Source organism: Amphiura filiformis, chromosome 20 (genome assembly GCF_039555335.1).
Source record: "Amphiura filiformis chromosome 20, Afil_fr2py, whole genome shotgun sequence".
Lineage (NCBI taxonomy): Eukaryota > Metazoa > Echinodermata > Ophiuroidea > Amphilepidida > Amphiuridae > Amphiura > Amphiura filiformis.
This window is the reverse complement of record NC_092647.1, coordinates 57,830,647-57,846,889: the sequence shown is the minus strand read 5'-3', so window position 1 is coordinate 57,846,889 and position 16,243 is coordinate 57,830,647. Positions and strand designations below refer to the sequence as shown.

The 16,243-nt window shown below is 36.5% G+C and overlaps 1 protein-coding gene across 1 annotated transcript in view; it reads left to right on the top strand.

Annotated features, from left to right (window-relative positions):
- The window catches only part of LOC140142396 (atrial natriuretic peptide receptor 1-like), a 94,969-nt gene that overhangs the window by 13,934 nt on the left and 64,792 nt on the right, over window positions 1-16,243 (top strand). The window contains exons 5-6 of the mRNA XM_072164366.1: window positions 7,132-7,287; window positions 15,334-15,469. Coding sequence (XP_072020467.1) covers window positions 7,132-7,287; window positions 15,334-15,469 — 292 coding nt within the window. The remainder of the gene's footprint in view (window positions 1-7,131; window positions 7,288-15,333; window positions 15,470-16,243) is intronic.

The following is a 16,243-nucleotide window of genomic DNA, read 5'->3' as shown; positions in this document are numbered from 1 at the left end:
GTTTCTGTCGACGAACATGACGAAGTATCATGAAACTAAGAGTCCCACTGAAGTTCAGCGTTTTGTTTTTTTTTTGTCTCCAATTTCCTACAGCTAACCGGGTTTCATGTAAGGGAGCAGTATATAAGAATGTGAACAAGCTCAATGTGCATGGGACACTAAGTAACAGACAGCCGGAAGCTTCAGGCAGACCACGAACTGCTAGATCACAAATGAACATTGCTAGAGTTAAACATGCGTTACAGCAAGACCAAAGATCAGCTCAATCCTTTACCCAACATTCCCCAATCAAGCTTCTGCCGGATCGTTCGTAAAGACTTGAATTGGTATCCCTACAAACTATAGTACCGTCATGGACTTTGTTGAATATTAATTAAAAGCAAAAGTTGTCTTTTCAATAATAAATCATGTTAGCACTTTGCTGACTCGTCGAAATTGAAATGGAGGAAAATCAATCAGCCGTGTGCAGCTACAAAAATAGGTGGTTGTATTCAAATAAGTATAACTTTAGTTTGCTGTGAGCAATTGCAACAATTCTTTTTATTTAGACATGTAGAATTTGCTCTTTCCAGTGGTATTTTTATTTGTAGCAGATTCCTTGCAGATCTTGAGTTACAGCCCCTCAAACATGAGTTTACTTCTTTTTGACTCAGCCTGTAACTTTACGAAGGGTTCCTGTAGTAAATCCATATTACTTACGAAGGGTACCGTTCGTAAGTAAGTTTAGTGAAATACGACTCGTCGTAAGTTACGAATGATTTCGAGACTTACGAAGCTTCGTAAAGTTTAGTGAAATGGACCCCAGGGGATTTTCAAGCTAACTCAAGTTTGATTAAACTATACCACCAGGGTACGAACCCGCAACCTCTCGCACCATATTCGAACGACCTATCGATTGAGCTAACTTGACTGCTAATACAGACAATTTATATAACGATAAAAACGATTGGATATAAAAAGTCCCATTCAGTGATCCCAGCGAAAGTGTAAAAAATTAAAATGGTTTGTAAGTGAAGGATAAGTCATTCAAATTGTCATTTGGTATTTTTGAAATGTAAAATTTACCAAAAACGAAGAAAACAGCAGTATAGAAGTTGAAGCCCCATTCAAATACGTGTAGCTGATTTATATCCTGCGTCAGTATATAAGTAACAGATTCGTGTAAATGCCTTATTTTGTCTTAAATACACGACTTTCGCTGAACCACTAGCCGGCTATGTTAGCACATCTATGACAATGACAAAGGTACCAAAATCTGAATAATTTTGATGATTTTTACGATCGTCCGGATCGTCCTTTAAAGTAAAGCTTTCATTTTGCACATAAACGAGTAGTACACACAATTCAATTTAATTTGAAATTAACCTTATTCAATGCAAAAATGTAATTGAACAAAATTGTGTCAATTCTCTTCAAACATTAAACATGTTGTATAGTATGCATCTCTATCGATTTAATAGGTTTTGAAAGCTTCTGAACGGGAGATATTTTCATCTCAATTGGTCAATTGGGATTTGCAATAACCATGATAACAGTCAAAGCTTTAAAATGACGTAGAGAACAAAGAATTGCCCACTATGCAGAAGCAATGTAACGTGACAGATCATCATCATCATCAATAGCAATTCATTTATTACGTTCCTGCATCCCACAAGATTACATTTCATTTATGTCCATTATATTCAACCAGTCGTCTATTTGGCCAACATACAAATGTTGTCCGGGCGGAAGCAAATTCATTAAAGGGCATATTTATCGGACAACATCATATCATTGACAAGATAATAGTATGAGGACAATGAAAATGACTCCTTGTTTGCGAAAATAAGACGTTTAAAATTGATATTCCGCAAAGACCAACTGTAAGCGGTGAGTTCCTTCGAACGAGACAGATAAATACTCTCAATGCACAGAACGTATACTGTTGTTGTTCTTAGAAAAAACTCTAATCAAGTATTACAAATTTAATGGTTTTTAAACATATGGATAAAATCAGCCACTTCTTTATTATATATTAGTAAATAATGTGATATTACAATTCATATGTATATCAACATCATGAGAAATATTTGGACTAAAAAATTAAAAAAAATATTTTGAGCTTAGAATTTGAGTGTGATCAATCTGAGATTAGTATATTCAGGTATACTAGTCTCAGTGATCAATATTGTATTTATTGTGCAAATAAACAATTTCAATGGGCCAGTAGGTAACCCTTTGTTGACCATTGAAGGTCGCGCATTTATATATATGAATCATAGATCATCTGGATGATCTATGCATGAATGAACATGAAAAGAGCTCTAGGCCATTGTGTTATCGTGAACATAGGGGAACGGCGGGTAATCCCACTCTTGATATTGGAATGGTTTATTCTATCTTACGTTGTTTTAATGTGTAGTAATAGGCTTAAATGAAAAGATGTTCGGGATTACCCCACTCTCCTCTATAGTGTCCGCTTCATTTACTTACGTCATTCAGCCCGCTGCCTTGAAAATTAATTTCGCTTCGGACCCGTACGAGGCCGAACTTTACCAACACAATTTCTCTTTTTTCAGGAGAAATTCGCATAAAAAAATTGCAACGAGTGTCAACTTGTAATGTAATAATTATTATCTTCGAATGGAGTTAAACTTTGTTTTTGCAATAGATAATCAACTCTGCAGCTCTAACTCTGGTTATCGGATACATCCCATTGAATTACGTGTGGACAAAGTGATCTTCGACCCATTGACGTAAAAAAGTTCTGCCATTTTGTTAATTTATCTTCTTTGTCTCTCATTTTTCACCACATATTCTTCGAAAGATACATATTTTTGAATATGTAACAAAATTGGGAATAGAGGTTATCCGTGTTCTAAACGCTGCATATCCTATCAGCGACTGCTATACTTTGTTTAGGATTTTCAAAAGAAGTACCTGCATGTGCAACCATGACTGTTTCAAAATAGCCCGCCAAAGTCATGCAAATAACTCCAAGGTCGTGCATTGAATTGGTTTGAATGAGGATACGGGAACAGCGCCTTTTGCTAGAAGTTAAACATGAGTAACGTGGACAACCTCTATAGCTGCTATATTAAGCTTTCAAATAGGGTAACGTTCTTTATTGTGTGACTTACAATATAAACAAAACTGGTTTGCTTTTTGCCATTTCAGTGTTAATATTTGATGCATAGTTCGAGTTATTATCTCATAAGGAAGGGGTATATAATTACTTGGTGTGATGCGTTTAGAATGACATTACTTTATACGAACAGTGATTTAATAAACCTGCAGCACTCTTAAATGTTGAACATAAAACTACTCATGTTCCTTTGTAGTGACCTATTAATTAGGATTTGCCAGAATATGGATTTTACAGAATGCACTAAATAAAACAAAGGGTGCTTTTTAAAGCAATCTTGTAACATTTCCATAAATAATATATTGTTATCGTTTACGATTGTTGGAATCGTTTCTGTATAATTATGCTTCTTGTTCACAATGTAAATTTGGCAGGGCCTCCTTGGAAATCAGTGTTTGACACTGAAGGAGCTACCCTGGGTAAAGAAAGTTCAAATAAATAAATAAATAAATAAATTTGTATATGCCAGTTTAAACTGTGTAGACTCTCATTCATCTGGGTATGTTATTTTAAGGTGGTACTACACCCCTGTGGTAATTTGTGACTATTTTTGCATTTTTCTCAAAAATGATAACACACTGGTAAAAAAAAGTTATGTATATTATTGGGGCAAGGAATCCAATTACTACGCTGAAATTTCAGTGACTCAAGACAAGTGGTTCAGTATCTATGATAGAAAATGAGGTACATCCTAGCTGTACCTTATTTCTTATCATAAATAACGAACTGCTTGTCTTGGGTCACTGAAATTCCAGTGTAGTAATTGATTCTTGCCCCTATAATATATATAAACTTTTGTTACCACTGTGTTATTAGTTTTGAGAAAAATGCAAAATATACAAAAATGTATTCAGGGGTGTAGTACCCTTAAATCTTGTCATCTAGACATACCTATTTTGACGGACGAAATGACGTTGCGACTGAATGAAACCTCCAAAACGTGCTTAGTTTTCAGTCCCATTGCACCATGCGTACATCTCATTTATTCTCTTGCTTATTGCATATGACACAATATGTGCTTGGTGTACTCTTGCGCATTTACTTCTGTCACCTCTAAATCCAAGATGACGTCCAAAATGATCTCCACTTTCACATACTACAATATTTTGATCATAACTTTCAATATTAATACGTTATCATGACGCGGTTGATGTCAATGAAAAGATAATTAATCTCTCTCTCTCTCTCTACATTTTGATACCAATGTTAACGGGTACAAAAAACTTAACAGTGAGATTTTGAGTCACAATTTTGTTTTTGTAGTATTTCTTTTTGTATTAAAACAACCCACAATTTTATACATTTCCATTTTATAATATATTTCCAATATTTGCCCAATCAAAATTCTAACTTGTCAAGAAATCGACTTATACCCAGATATTAAGTATGTAAATCTTACAATTATATATCTTATGACTGTCCGATTCTAGCTAAAACAATATTGAATGTCGATTAATAGCATATAGCATATGTCCACCTATAATAATGGTGTGCACTGAGGTCTCTGGACTTGGGACCAGACTTTGGCGGGTTAAACCGGTTTTATGAGCACTCAACCGTCCAAGTGCTTTATTTGTACAGTTAGGCCATCTGGTTGAATGCTTTGTTTTTACGGCATAGCCAGATAATGTAGCTAGCTTGATGATTTTTCTCTTCCCACTTGGAACTCTCAAAACTGTAAAGCATTTGCTTAGTGAGGTATTGTAAAAGCCTCTGCTTCCTACTTCAATTGGGAAGTAGTGGTTGCACCAACCTCTATTGTCACACTCAGCTACAAGGTCTTGATGTTTGCACTTTTTCCTGGTATATGCATTGGACAGGTTCTCCTCCATTGGAACAGTGAGTTCAATTATATAAGGTAAAGTTTAATCGAATCTGGAACTAAAATAAGCAACTTACATGCGACAGTTGCGTCCGGTAACTCCGAACTTCATCAGGCATCTGAGTTCAATTATAATTACTGTTCTTGTCCTTTTAGAATAGATGGTAATGTCAGGACGTTTAGCTGTCTCTGCTATTTGAGGAGGGAACACTATTTGTTTGCGTTCTTCATCCATGAGGACTTCCCAATCGTTGGCCTTTTGTAGGATGTTTATACATTCCTATTTTGAAAGCAGTGCCGCCGAGAAGGGAGGGTAACCGGGTGCGTTACCCCGGGGCCCGGGGTCCTAGGGGGCCGTAAAAGTGAAGAAAACATACTTTACTATGGGGTAGTAAAAGCAAATAAAAGGACCTCAGGGGCCCGTAAAAGGTAACGAAAAAGATACTATGTAATTAAGACATATTTTCTTTGCTTTACTATACGGGCCAACAAAGGTCTCTTTCCTTGTCCGTTAGGCCTAAGGTATCTCTTCTTTGCTTTTTACGGGCCTTCCGAGGTCTCTTTTTTCTTTTTATGGGTCCATTAAGGTATAAGCTTTTTTACATACGCACTAAGGTCTCTTTTCTTTCCTTTACGGGCCTATGGCATCTTTCCTTTGCTTTTTACGGGCCCACTACGGTTTCTTTTCTTTGCCTTTACAGGTCCATTATAAGGTCTGTTTTCTTTGCTCTTTTACGGCCCATAAAAAGCAAACAAAAGTAGCGGGCCCGTAAAAAACAAAGAAAAGAGACGCGTATTAAAAAAAATACAAGACAGCCTTTGAAGTACACACTCTAATGAATATTTCACTGGAATTTACTGTTTGCTTTTGCCAAAATGATCATCCTCGATATAATGAAATCTTCGAGAATCAGGGGAGTGCAGCTTAATCATGGGAACACGCGCGCATTGTGCCCTTCAGTTTATTATTTGATCATTTACCTTACTATTGGTAATTTTTCCGCGCTTCGCATGGAGTTTGTTTCAATAAGTCCAATCTGGGAGCAAAAGTCGCTAATTCGAATTGCACATTTTTACGCGCTACGCGCGTATTTCTCAATACCACGGTTCATACTTGGATCATTTTAGCTTCAAATTGGCAAATATTTTGCACTTTAATTCGCGTGGAAGTCGTTAAGAGAAACTTAATCTGGAAGCAAAATGCCAATTTCAAATTGCAAACTGCACCGTCATCACTGATCAAAGGGCCCGTGCGTTCACATTGCACCCGGGCCCGTAATGGCTCTTGGCGGCACTGTTTGAAAGAGGCAAGGCTGGGTTCCTATAGGCTGTACCATATGCAGTGCGGAATACGATAGTATGTCGTTTGTATTGTCTGGCATACCATGTTTCCTTTGATTAACCTCATCGATGAAGGGCACACAACAGTTGCTATGGCCCTTAAGGTTTGGTCATGACACCAGTTGTATCGCCCACTTTACAATGAGAAGTTGCAGCCATTTAGGATATGGAACTGTGTACAGTAACTGTGATGGCATAGCTAGCAGGATACTAGATTGGACTTGCCCCATAATCTCAGGTTCATGGGGGTTGGCAGTTGATGTGGAATGACAACAGCTCAGGTTTCCACACGTACAGCAGCCTCTTCCATGATGTGTAAACTTGCATGGAGGAGTTCCACTTCCGCCACTGTACCTGTTTAGCACAACCATATAGGTAGACAAGCATTATCATCTTCATTCACATCTTTGACAAGACCGGTCAAGCACTTTCTGTGTTCCTGCGGCTTCATGTCTTTGATTAGCTTCTGGTTCTTTCTAAAGCCAGGGCCTGCTCTATCTGTCTGTCCACTGCATATCCCATTTACTATCAGGTGACATTCTCTCTGCTCTAGTTCCTTGACTCCGTTCCATCTCACTTGCTTTGCCTTCTTTGGGGGACAGGTTATTTGCATAGTAATAAAATATAGCGCGTTTGTGTATAAATGGTATGTCATGTTTTTAGATTATGGCAAGTTAAATTATTTGCCTTGTGGCCTTAAATTATTTGCGGGCTCTAGGGTTGAGGTCTAGCTTGATACTACAATCATAACAAGCTCGGCGTCACAATACTTTTGGTGGTAAGTGTTTCACCGTGAACAATGTTTAAACCTCGTATCACATGTTTCATTCTTCCAATACTACAGGGGGACGAACATGATGAAGCAGCTAGGATTGCATACCAAGCACTTATGACGTTCGGCTTGTACCGACCAACAACTCCTGAGTATGAGGCTTTTCAACAGGAAGTTGAGCGACGACAGAAAGAGGAGTATAATTGGACGCGGCCTCCTGGAGATGATGTAAGTTAAAATTTAACGGACCTATTTTTTTAAAAGTATATACAGTTTATCAGTAAATAAACCACCCTAAATAGTACAAGTTGATTGTCTTTTTATATCCTCGATGTAATCATGGTAATTAACCGTCGAAAAAGGCGACACTTTTAGATGCTTTAATATGCTTTGCAGTATCCATTTATAGGTACCTATTGTGTACTCAAGGTTCTGGTTGACTAGATTGAATCTAATCTCTCGTTTACGATTCCCAGATGATTGAGAGTATTCACAACAAACAATTGCAAACAATATTATTCAAAAGGCCAATTCAGGATGAAATTTATGTATCGCAATGGCAGCTGTCTCAAATTGTCGCAAAATTCTGTGTTAGGCTTTGATTGTTCTTCATCTTCATGGTATTACGGTCTTAGTCAACTGCTCAAAACAAACGTCAAATCACTCAAAATAAAATGGTGCCCTATATTTTGAACCTAGAACCGGTACCCCGGCCATATATTGGTAAAGCTGAACTTAACAGTCTAAATGTTTTGAATGTAGAGTGTCACGGTAGACACGGGTGCAATAAGGAATCATCTCAGTAATGGCTAATTTCCAGTGTGGTCTGTTGTCCAGTGTGTGCTCATTTCTTCTTTTGTTGTTTATTCTCTGCCTTTTCTGCATAAATCTTTTTATTAAGGACCCCGTTGGAAATAAGCCTGCAACATTGGCTTTATGGGTTATCCTGGTTCCTAGTGTATTGTGTTACGAGTCGTACTGGACTCAAGGCCAAAATCACCTTTTACCCGAACTCACACGAATGCACAACACAAATACACTGTTTGACTAAGCTAACAAAATCTAAGTCTTTAATTGAAAGCAAAATATGATTGGTACAATATATGACAACAAATGCACATACGAAAATAATCAAATAATAATAATCACTCTTTAACTATTTAGTACTTACCCAGCATTCTTCTTCTTCTTGAAGATAACAGAGTTCTTGCAATGTTCTGGACGGCTGATATAAATATCATTAATCACTTGTCCTGCGAAAATCAGCGAAGTCCTTTGTGCACTTGCATTTATAAATATCCTTCCGTATAAAATCCTCACACAAAAATGGTGCTGCTTACTCCAAACAATGATCTCCTTGCGCTGCTTTCTCCAAATATTTATCTCCTTGCGCTGCTTTCTTCAAAATGGCGTTTCTTTCACCAATCACTCTTTCTCCAGGGAACAGGCTTTTTCTACATTGCTCCACTGTATTTGACAGATGTGTTGTTTTAAAATACCAGATTCCAGCAAGTCTACAGAAGAACTTTAATCCTTCGATGAGCATGAGGAAGAGCACATTCGCGTACTCATAAATCTCATTCGTTGCTGTATTAAAATAGCTATAAACTGGTTAAAACACGAAGACCAACACAGACATGTGGAGTTTTACAATCTCCCATGACATTCTGTCATAATAAAGGCTATTGCGGCCTTTCAGATCTGTATCCAGATGATAATAATTGTAACATTTTTCATAAAATCCGTTTTAATCCGCAGTAGACCCTATGTCTTACTTTGGTCCATTTTCGTAGCTTTGAAATAACCATACTTCCAGCTTGTCGGTGAAAATATCCATCCATCTCCATCGCTCAGAGGCTGTTTTAAATAGCACTGTAGGAAACTCATGGTCTCCATGGCCACACTCAGTAATACTCTTTGAGTATCCTGATTAACATTGCTCTCTTACATTCATTCACATTACAATCATATTGATACAGGTCTGCCCAGAATTACTACAAACATGATGTTTTGTAGCAAATCTCGGATTTTCACAATGTTCTAATAATAGACATTAACATTTCACCTTACATCACTTCCTGCGGGTTTTTCCGATGATGTCAATCTTTCTTTACAGTCTCAGGGATATTCCCCTTGACATAAATAAATGATGATGTTATTTCTATCATAGGGGTTTTCCAGAAAAGTCATAATAAACAAACTATTGCATAATTATAAAAGTATTTCATGACATAGGATTATACAGGGTACATCACAATTGTGAATAGCTAACAATATAAATCAAAATATATTGTTAGCTATTGTTTGGATGTACGTCCAGGTGTCTCTGAAATTATGGTCACTATGATGAATCAAATGAACAAGTGTCTGATGTTTTTATTGTCCAGTATCAAAACAAATGATTATGATCTCATCAATACATCTACAACAGTGCTCAATATTTCGCAAAAGGTAATTTTGATCAAATAAAAGGAAATAACTATTGCTTCGCATAATATTTGTGTTCATTTTCTGAATGTAATCAAGTCAAGGTGAAAGAAGGATAACAGTGTGAACCTATAATTTTGCATCGTATATTTAGTTGTTTTTTTTGCTTGTTACTTTTTTGTTTGGGTAGTATTCTATTGCGTAAGAAAAACAAGCAACGACGTGTCAGCATGATCACAATAATAGGTTCACCTGAAAGGTATATATATAACCTGTATAACTGTTATGTCATTTGTAAAATGAGTTAATTGATTTCAAGTAAAATTGCTGGTTCAAAACCGTATTTGTTATAGATATTTGACTCCATGGAACGGCCGGTTGAAAATGAGGTAGTTGCGTAAAATTCTTTTATTTCAAAAACGGAGCAGTCAATTGAATACACGAATACAAAACCCACCCAAGTCCACGGGAAGTGATTTTGAGAGAAAAACCTGTGAATCATTTTAATTCCTTCAGTTAGATTTACCTGGTCAATATGGTAAGTTTTACGTGCAAATGAGTGGATTAACCTGTATTAGGTATGACGATTAGAATTTCAGGGACTTCGTGGGGTTCATTTTAAATGCTGGACTTGGGTGGTTTTTTGAATCATATACAAAGACAACAATGTTGGAATGAGATTACCACTAATAAGATAATACAAAATAAAGCACACAGGTATGTATAATGTTGATAAGCAAACTGCCATGTAATATAAACCACACACTTTCCTTGATTAAACCCATTTTTTTCTCAAAAGTCACTCTCCAGCAATGTAATGATTTTATTCTCTCGAAAATGTCTCACGGCCAATGTAATTTTAATTATAATTGCTGTGTCCTGGCAGAACATCAGTCAATATGAGACATTAAATATTAAATGCGAGGATCCTGTATATCGTCAGTCTGCTACGCTAATTGCCTAACTCATTTTTACATGTTTCTCATTTGCAATTTTAATTTTCTGAGTAATAAACCCATAACTAATCAAATTTCCAGCCTCATTTTCATTAACTTGTGGAATACATCTCTTATGATGTATTCCACAAGTTAATGAAGAATGCGACTGGAAATTTGATTAAATATGGGTTTATTACTCAAAAAATCAAATTGCAAATGAGAAACATGTAAAAATTACTTAGACAATGAGCGTAGCAGGCTGACGATATGGAGCTTCAGGAAATATTTCAATGCGTTCCTTTTCAATTCCCTGAAGATTGCCTAAAATAGCTTCAAACTGGAGAAAATACCGGCAAATATGATCTGAACATCTTATAGATGGATTTCGGTTTTCTTGAGCTGAAGTCCCATTAATAGCAGAATCGGTTGACTGACATTTTCTGAGCCGCCACGATAAGCTAATATCGAGTTAGTGTATTTTTAAATTGTAATCGAAAATATCTGGAAACTAAGCATCTGAGAAAAGTAATGAGTTTGATACTTGTAATAAACGAAACAGCTAAAAACCAATCATGTTTGCTGACTAACTCTTGTCGACATCCTTTCTTCTCAATCACTTTTTCATGTATCTAATTAAGAGAGCAATCAGAGTCTGAGTCAAACTTGACATTTTGTGAGTCAATATACATCTAGCGGTTACCATGGTAATCACGTAAAATACTTCCATGATCTTGTAAACTAACCAAGTATAAACGTTTGCCGTTTACTAATAACTAACATCCATCCGTTTTAGATGTTGGTCCAATCGAGTGAATGGAGAGATGGTTTTATTCCTTGACAATTGCATTATGTACATGCACTGTTGACTTGTCATTTCCTTTTCCCAACCATTTATAATAAACAGTCAACATTAATAGGTAAATTTTCACGGGAAAATTTTCTGGACACGTGACCAATGCGTATCAACGTGAGTGTAACCTCGAGCCTGATCTCTGACCCCCGGCGGTGACCTCGCTATTCAAGTCTTAGTAATTTTGAATTGGAATAGTATTTTTGACCGCAATTTTGATAGAAATTTGTGCATTGCAAATTTATTGAATATTATGTTATCTTAATTTTTTTTTTTTATCATCAAAACGTAATTTCAAAAATATCTATCTACGGAAAAAAATATTTATCTACGGAAACTCTTACCATAACATTATTAACTTGTGACAAGTAACTTATTTTGCCTCAAAGGAAGAATTCTTCCTATTCAAATACATTGGAAGAACACCCGCTGTGCTCGGGGTCACATTCCATAATGCTAATATGTCTGCGCCCATGGTTGTCACGTGTCCAGAAAATTTTCCCGTGAAAATTTACCTATTAATTCTGACTGATAAATGTGACCTGTTTACTCGTCATATTAAATCAGTCAAAACAATTGGATTGATTTGTCTTATCATGGGTTAAAGCTGTGATGGAAGTAAGACCTTGAAAGAGCAATCAGAGGGAATTTATACTTCTCGTGAAAAACTGAAGCTAACTTCATATTGCTTTAGTTACCCTTACGAAAACTTGGGGTTGATCCTGAATGTGACGTTTATTCTACATGTCTAACAAGGGTACTGCACGTGCACCTATTTATAGCCGAGTCACTGAATAATGCCAAATGGTTTAGCCCTAGCCTATAATGGTCTTGGGCCTTAATTGTTAGCGAATCCCTGTAAAAGTGTGCTGAGGCTTGTGCGTAGCGCACTCTAAATAACTGCGCTTTTTTAATGAGCAAGGTTCCCCTCAAGTGAACACATTACATAGAGAACTCAACTTTCGACACTCTCAATTACATTTAAGTCCCCATTTCCATATTTTTGCTTTCACAAAATATACACGTGCATGAATTGTGAATTTGTGATAAACTATTACATATTAAAGTTTACATATTGCATGACACGCAAATGACAAAATAAGTAGATATAGGAAGTATTTTGTACACGTATAGATAGTTGTGTAATAATGCTTGTACCACAGCTCCCTGAATTGATACTGTCCACTGGACTGATTAGAAGTCGCAGTTTTCTTGACCAAGAAATGACAGAATTGGGGTCAATTACAATTCGCCAGTTACAATTACATTTCAATTCAATTACAATTCAGGGTTGGATGAAGTTGATTTAAATCGCAATATAAATGAATTGATTTTGGTTAGACACGAGCTTCTATCTGCCGTCTAAAACGGTAAAACCTTAGAGCAAGTTCGATGAATAGTTTGGGTGTGCATTGTTATTGTTCATTTCAATTGTGTACTACACAATTATACTATCGTGTATAATTATACGCGATAGGTGAAACAAATCTAATAGCATGGTTGTCTTACCAGACCGCGGGTGTCTTATAGATTTAGATGTCAAAATTGCTTATTAATCCGTAACGTAAGAATATTAGAGAGATTGCGATTTCCAAACGTAGGTATCGGACGTACGTTGATCTGTTCAAAACCACTCTCCTGTAACGAAGCGAGGTCACGTATTTAGCCAGTTTCAAAGATATTCCACGTGCGAAATCAACGTAGATACATCTTTGAGAATGCATAATATGTGTCCATTTCACAATGTTACAGACAGTCAAGGATAATGAACATACGAAGAAAAGTCTAATTATTATTATGATCCTTTTTGTTTGTAACAAATCATTATAATAAAGGTACAGCGATGTGTTAAAAATTGACTAAATTTATACGCGATGTCCATACGCAGAGATTGCCCATTGAAATGTGTGCGATACTTTGCGTATAAAAAATGACATTGCGATTTCACATTTTGGATTCTAACGTGGAATAAAACGCAGGTGCTACGTTGAAATATGCTGATTTTATAACCTCATGTCGAAGTTCATGCAACGCGCCCAATTTTCAGGACGAAAAAGTCTCATTTTGAAAGTAAAGTCATGATATATGGATGTAGTGATCTTTAAGGCTACATGCTCTTTTTGGTTGAAATTTTTGGCGGGAAATAATCCCGCCAAAACATTAAAGTAATCTTTTCCCACAACTAAATATCATAGTCAGGAAATTAATGATGCATCTGGTAGCTTAGATCATAACTTTCATTATACTTAGTTGCAATTATCCCAGAAAATTCTTGATTTGTTTTTACAGAGTCTTGAATTGTCGATGTTTTGATCAAAAACATCACTCGGTGTATTTTGAAACTCGAGGCATTAACTCTTCTCAAATTAGCCCCAAATCATAATTTATTATATACACGTATAGCAAACACCAATGGGAATAATTGGACGTTGTTTGCGGAGCCTAAATTTGCTTTGATTTTATTTCACAATAATTCTAAGGTGAGAATTTTCCTTTTTGGATTTCAAATTTAAATTCATGTGATATTTTGAATAAATAAAGAGTACGCTTACCTTTCTGCAACACTTCCCGGTATCATTAAGCATCTGCTGATAACCAACATTTTAGCTGAAAACAGTCCCTTCCTATCATTTTTGAACAAAATATGGTTCAAAAGTGCGTACACTACGCGTATAAACTAGCACAGCGAGGTAATGAACAGAGCTATTTACGGTGGGGTATCTATTGTAAGCTATTAGGGTAGGCCTATAGTATATCTTCCCGCAAGTGACAAGATGTGTCAAGCAGGGCGGTATATTCAAACGCTATTGTCTGGATCATTGAGTATCGATTGCGCACGTATACATGCAGTACGGATGTGTGTGATCCTCCCCAGGTATTGACAAATGACGTCGTGAATGACCCAGCGTTTTCATTTTATTATTACTAAATTAATCGTCGTTTATCACGAGTGCTAAGAGTCGTACCAGTTCAATTCATCAAAATTAATTTGTATTAAATGAAAAACAAACAGACAAGTAGAGTCATGTGTCTTTCTATGACCGTATTCCTACCAAACTCTGATTTTCAATACACTAGAAACGTGTTGATATGTATATCTTTGAAAATCGCCGAATGTTAACCACAGTCACCGTGGCACAGTATAGGCAGCATTCATAGTGCAATATGATTGGCAGTGGTTCGAACCCCGGTGAAAATTTTAGTATTTTTTATTCTTTTTACTAATGCGCTGTGCCGTTTTTCAAACACGCCCCTGAATGTAACTCATGGGCAAGTACCCTTAATCTACCAAAATATATGTTTTTGGGCAACTATAATATTTGGGGAGCACAAAAAAACAATTAAGTTTAATCAGCATGTAGGTCAAAATTTTAGTCAAAATCAAAAGCGGCCTGTTTGAATTAAGCAGAGACTCAGCTTACTGTTATTTTTTCAATCACTATGCCCTCTATCGACCTAGATTAGATTATATCAAATATTATAGTCTTCATTCCAGCTGACTTGTTCTCCTTCGTGACGAATGAGCACAATCCAGTTTGGAACCGAGACTAGCAATATTTAACACTGTATTAACGTACGCAAAAACGTACGTGAAAACGTACGTTCAACGTGCTGCGTTTGGAACATCGCAATCTCTCTACTATGTCAACTGGATCACGCTTTTGAGTTTTGCACCACGATCGAAATGATCGCAACACAAAGTCTATGGCACGTACTCCCAATTCCAAATGGTGCGTGATCCAGTTACCAAGGAGTTACGTAACCACTTCGCTGGCGAGTACACAGGGACCGCAATACTCGTTAATTGTAACAAATGGGGTGTCAGCATTACCGTGATTAATTTTTCTGTCTCCAGGTGTTTTCAAATACCAAATACAATGAACAGTTTTAGTTATAGACGTATAACAACAGAGTTGCTTTTTTATACAAATATTCATCTCTGGCTGTCAATGAGACACTGTCGGTTGTTTATGCACATTATCACAAATCAATTCCATTCTTATAACAAGTGAATTACTGTTTTCTTTTCTTTAATAATTTATTTTATTCTAATTTCAGGTCAATTACTTTACAAGTAGTACACATGATGCTATTATTTTATACTCTCTGGCTGTCAATGAGACGCTGGCTGAAAACGGGGATATAACAGATGGGCTGGCAATGACAAAACGAATGTGGAACAGAACATTTCAAGGCAAGTGATGTTGTATGTATAGAGCAATATTGATGGCATGTGAAGTTAGGGCTAATTGAACATTCTTATTGATAGCGACACGATTTAATTATCGTTGCAAATCCTGATGATTTCAGAAGCAACATGAACGACCTTTCTTCAGTAATGCGTTTGGGTATAACATGTATATCAGCAAGTATGCGGACCGTGACAAATTCTCAAAACTCTCAAATTAAAAACTCTTTATGCACATAATAAAATCAACTCCATAATCATGATGTTACGAGCCGTAATGACTCGAAATCACCTTTTACCCAAATTCACACGAATGCACAACAATAATACACTGTTTGATTCAGTTAACAAAATCTAAGTCTTCAATTTAAAGTAAAATATGATTGATACATGAACAATAAATGCACACATATTCACACGATCACAATTTTAACTACAGTCAGTCTACTCTGAAGTACAAAGTACCGACGCGGACGCACACATTGTGCCGACTTTGAAGGCACGCATACCTGCAGCAAAGACGCAGCACTGCGCACTGTTTACGCGCTGTATACGCGCGAGTTGCCACTTTGTACTTCAGAGAGGACAAACTGTAATTAGTATTTAACCAGCAGTCTTCTTCTTGTTGATTATAATGTTCTGTTACAATGTTCTGGCTGATCTATTATCATTGTTCGCTTATCCTGCGAAAATCAGCGAAGTCCATTGTACACTTGTATTTATATATCATTTGCGTATAAGATCCTCACACGGAAATGGTGCTGATTTTGCTCTTCTTGC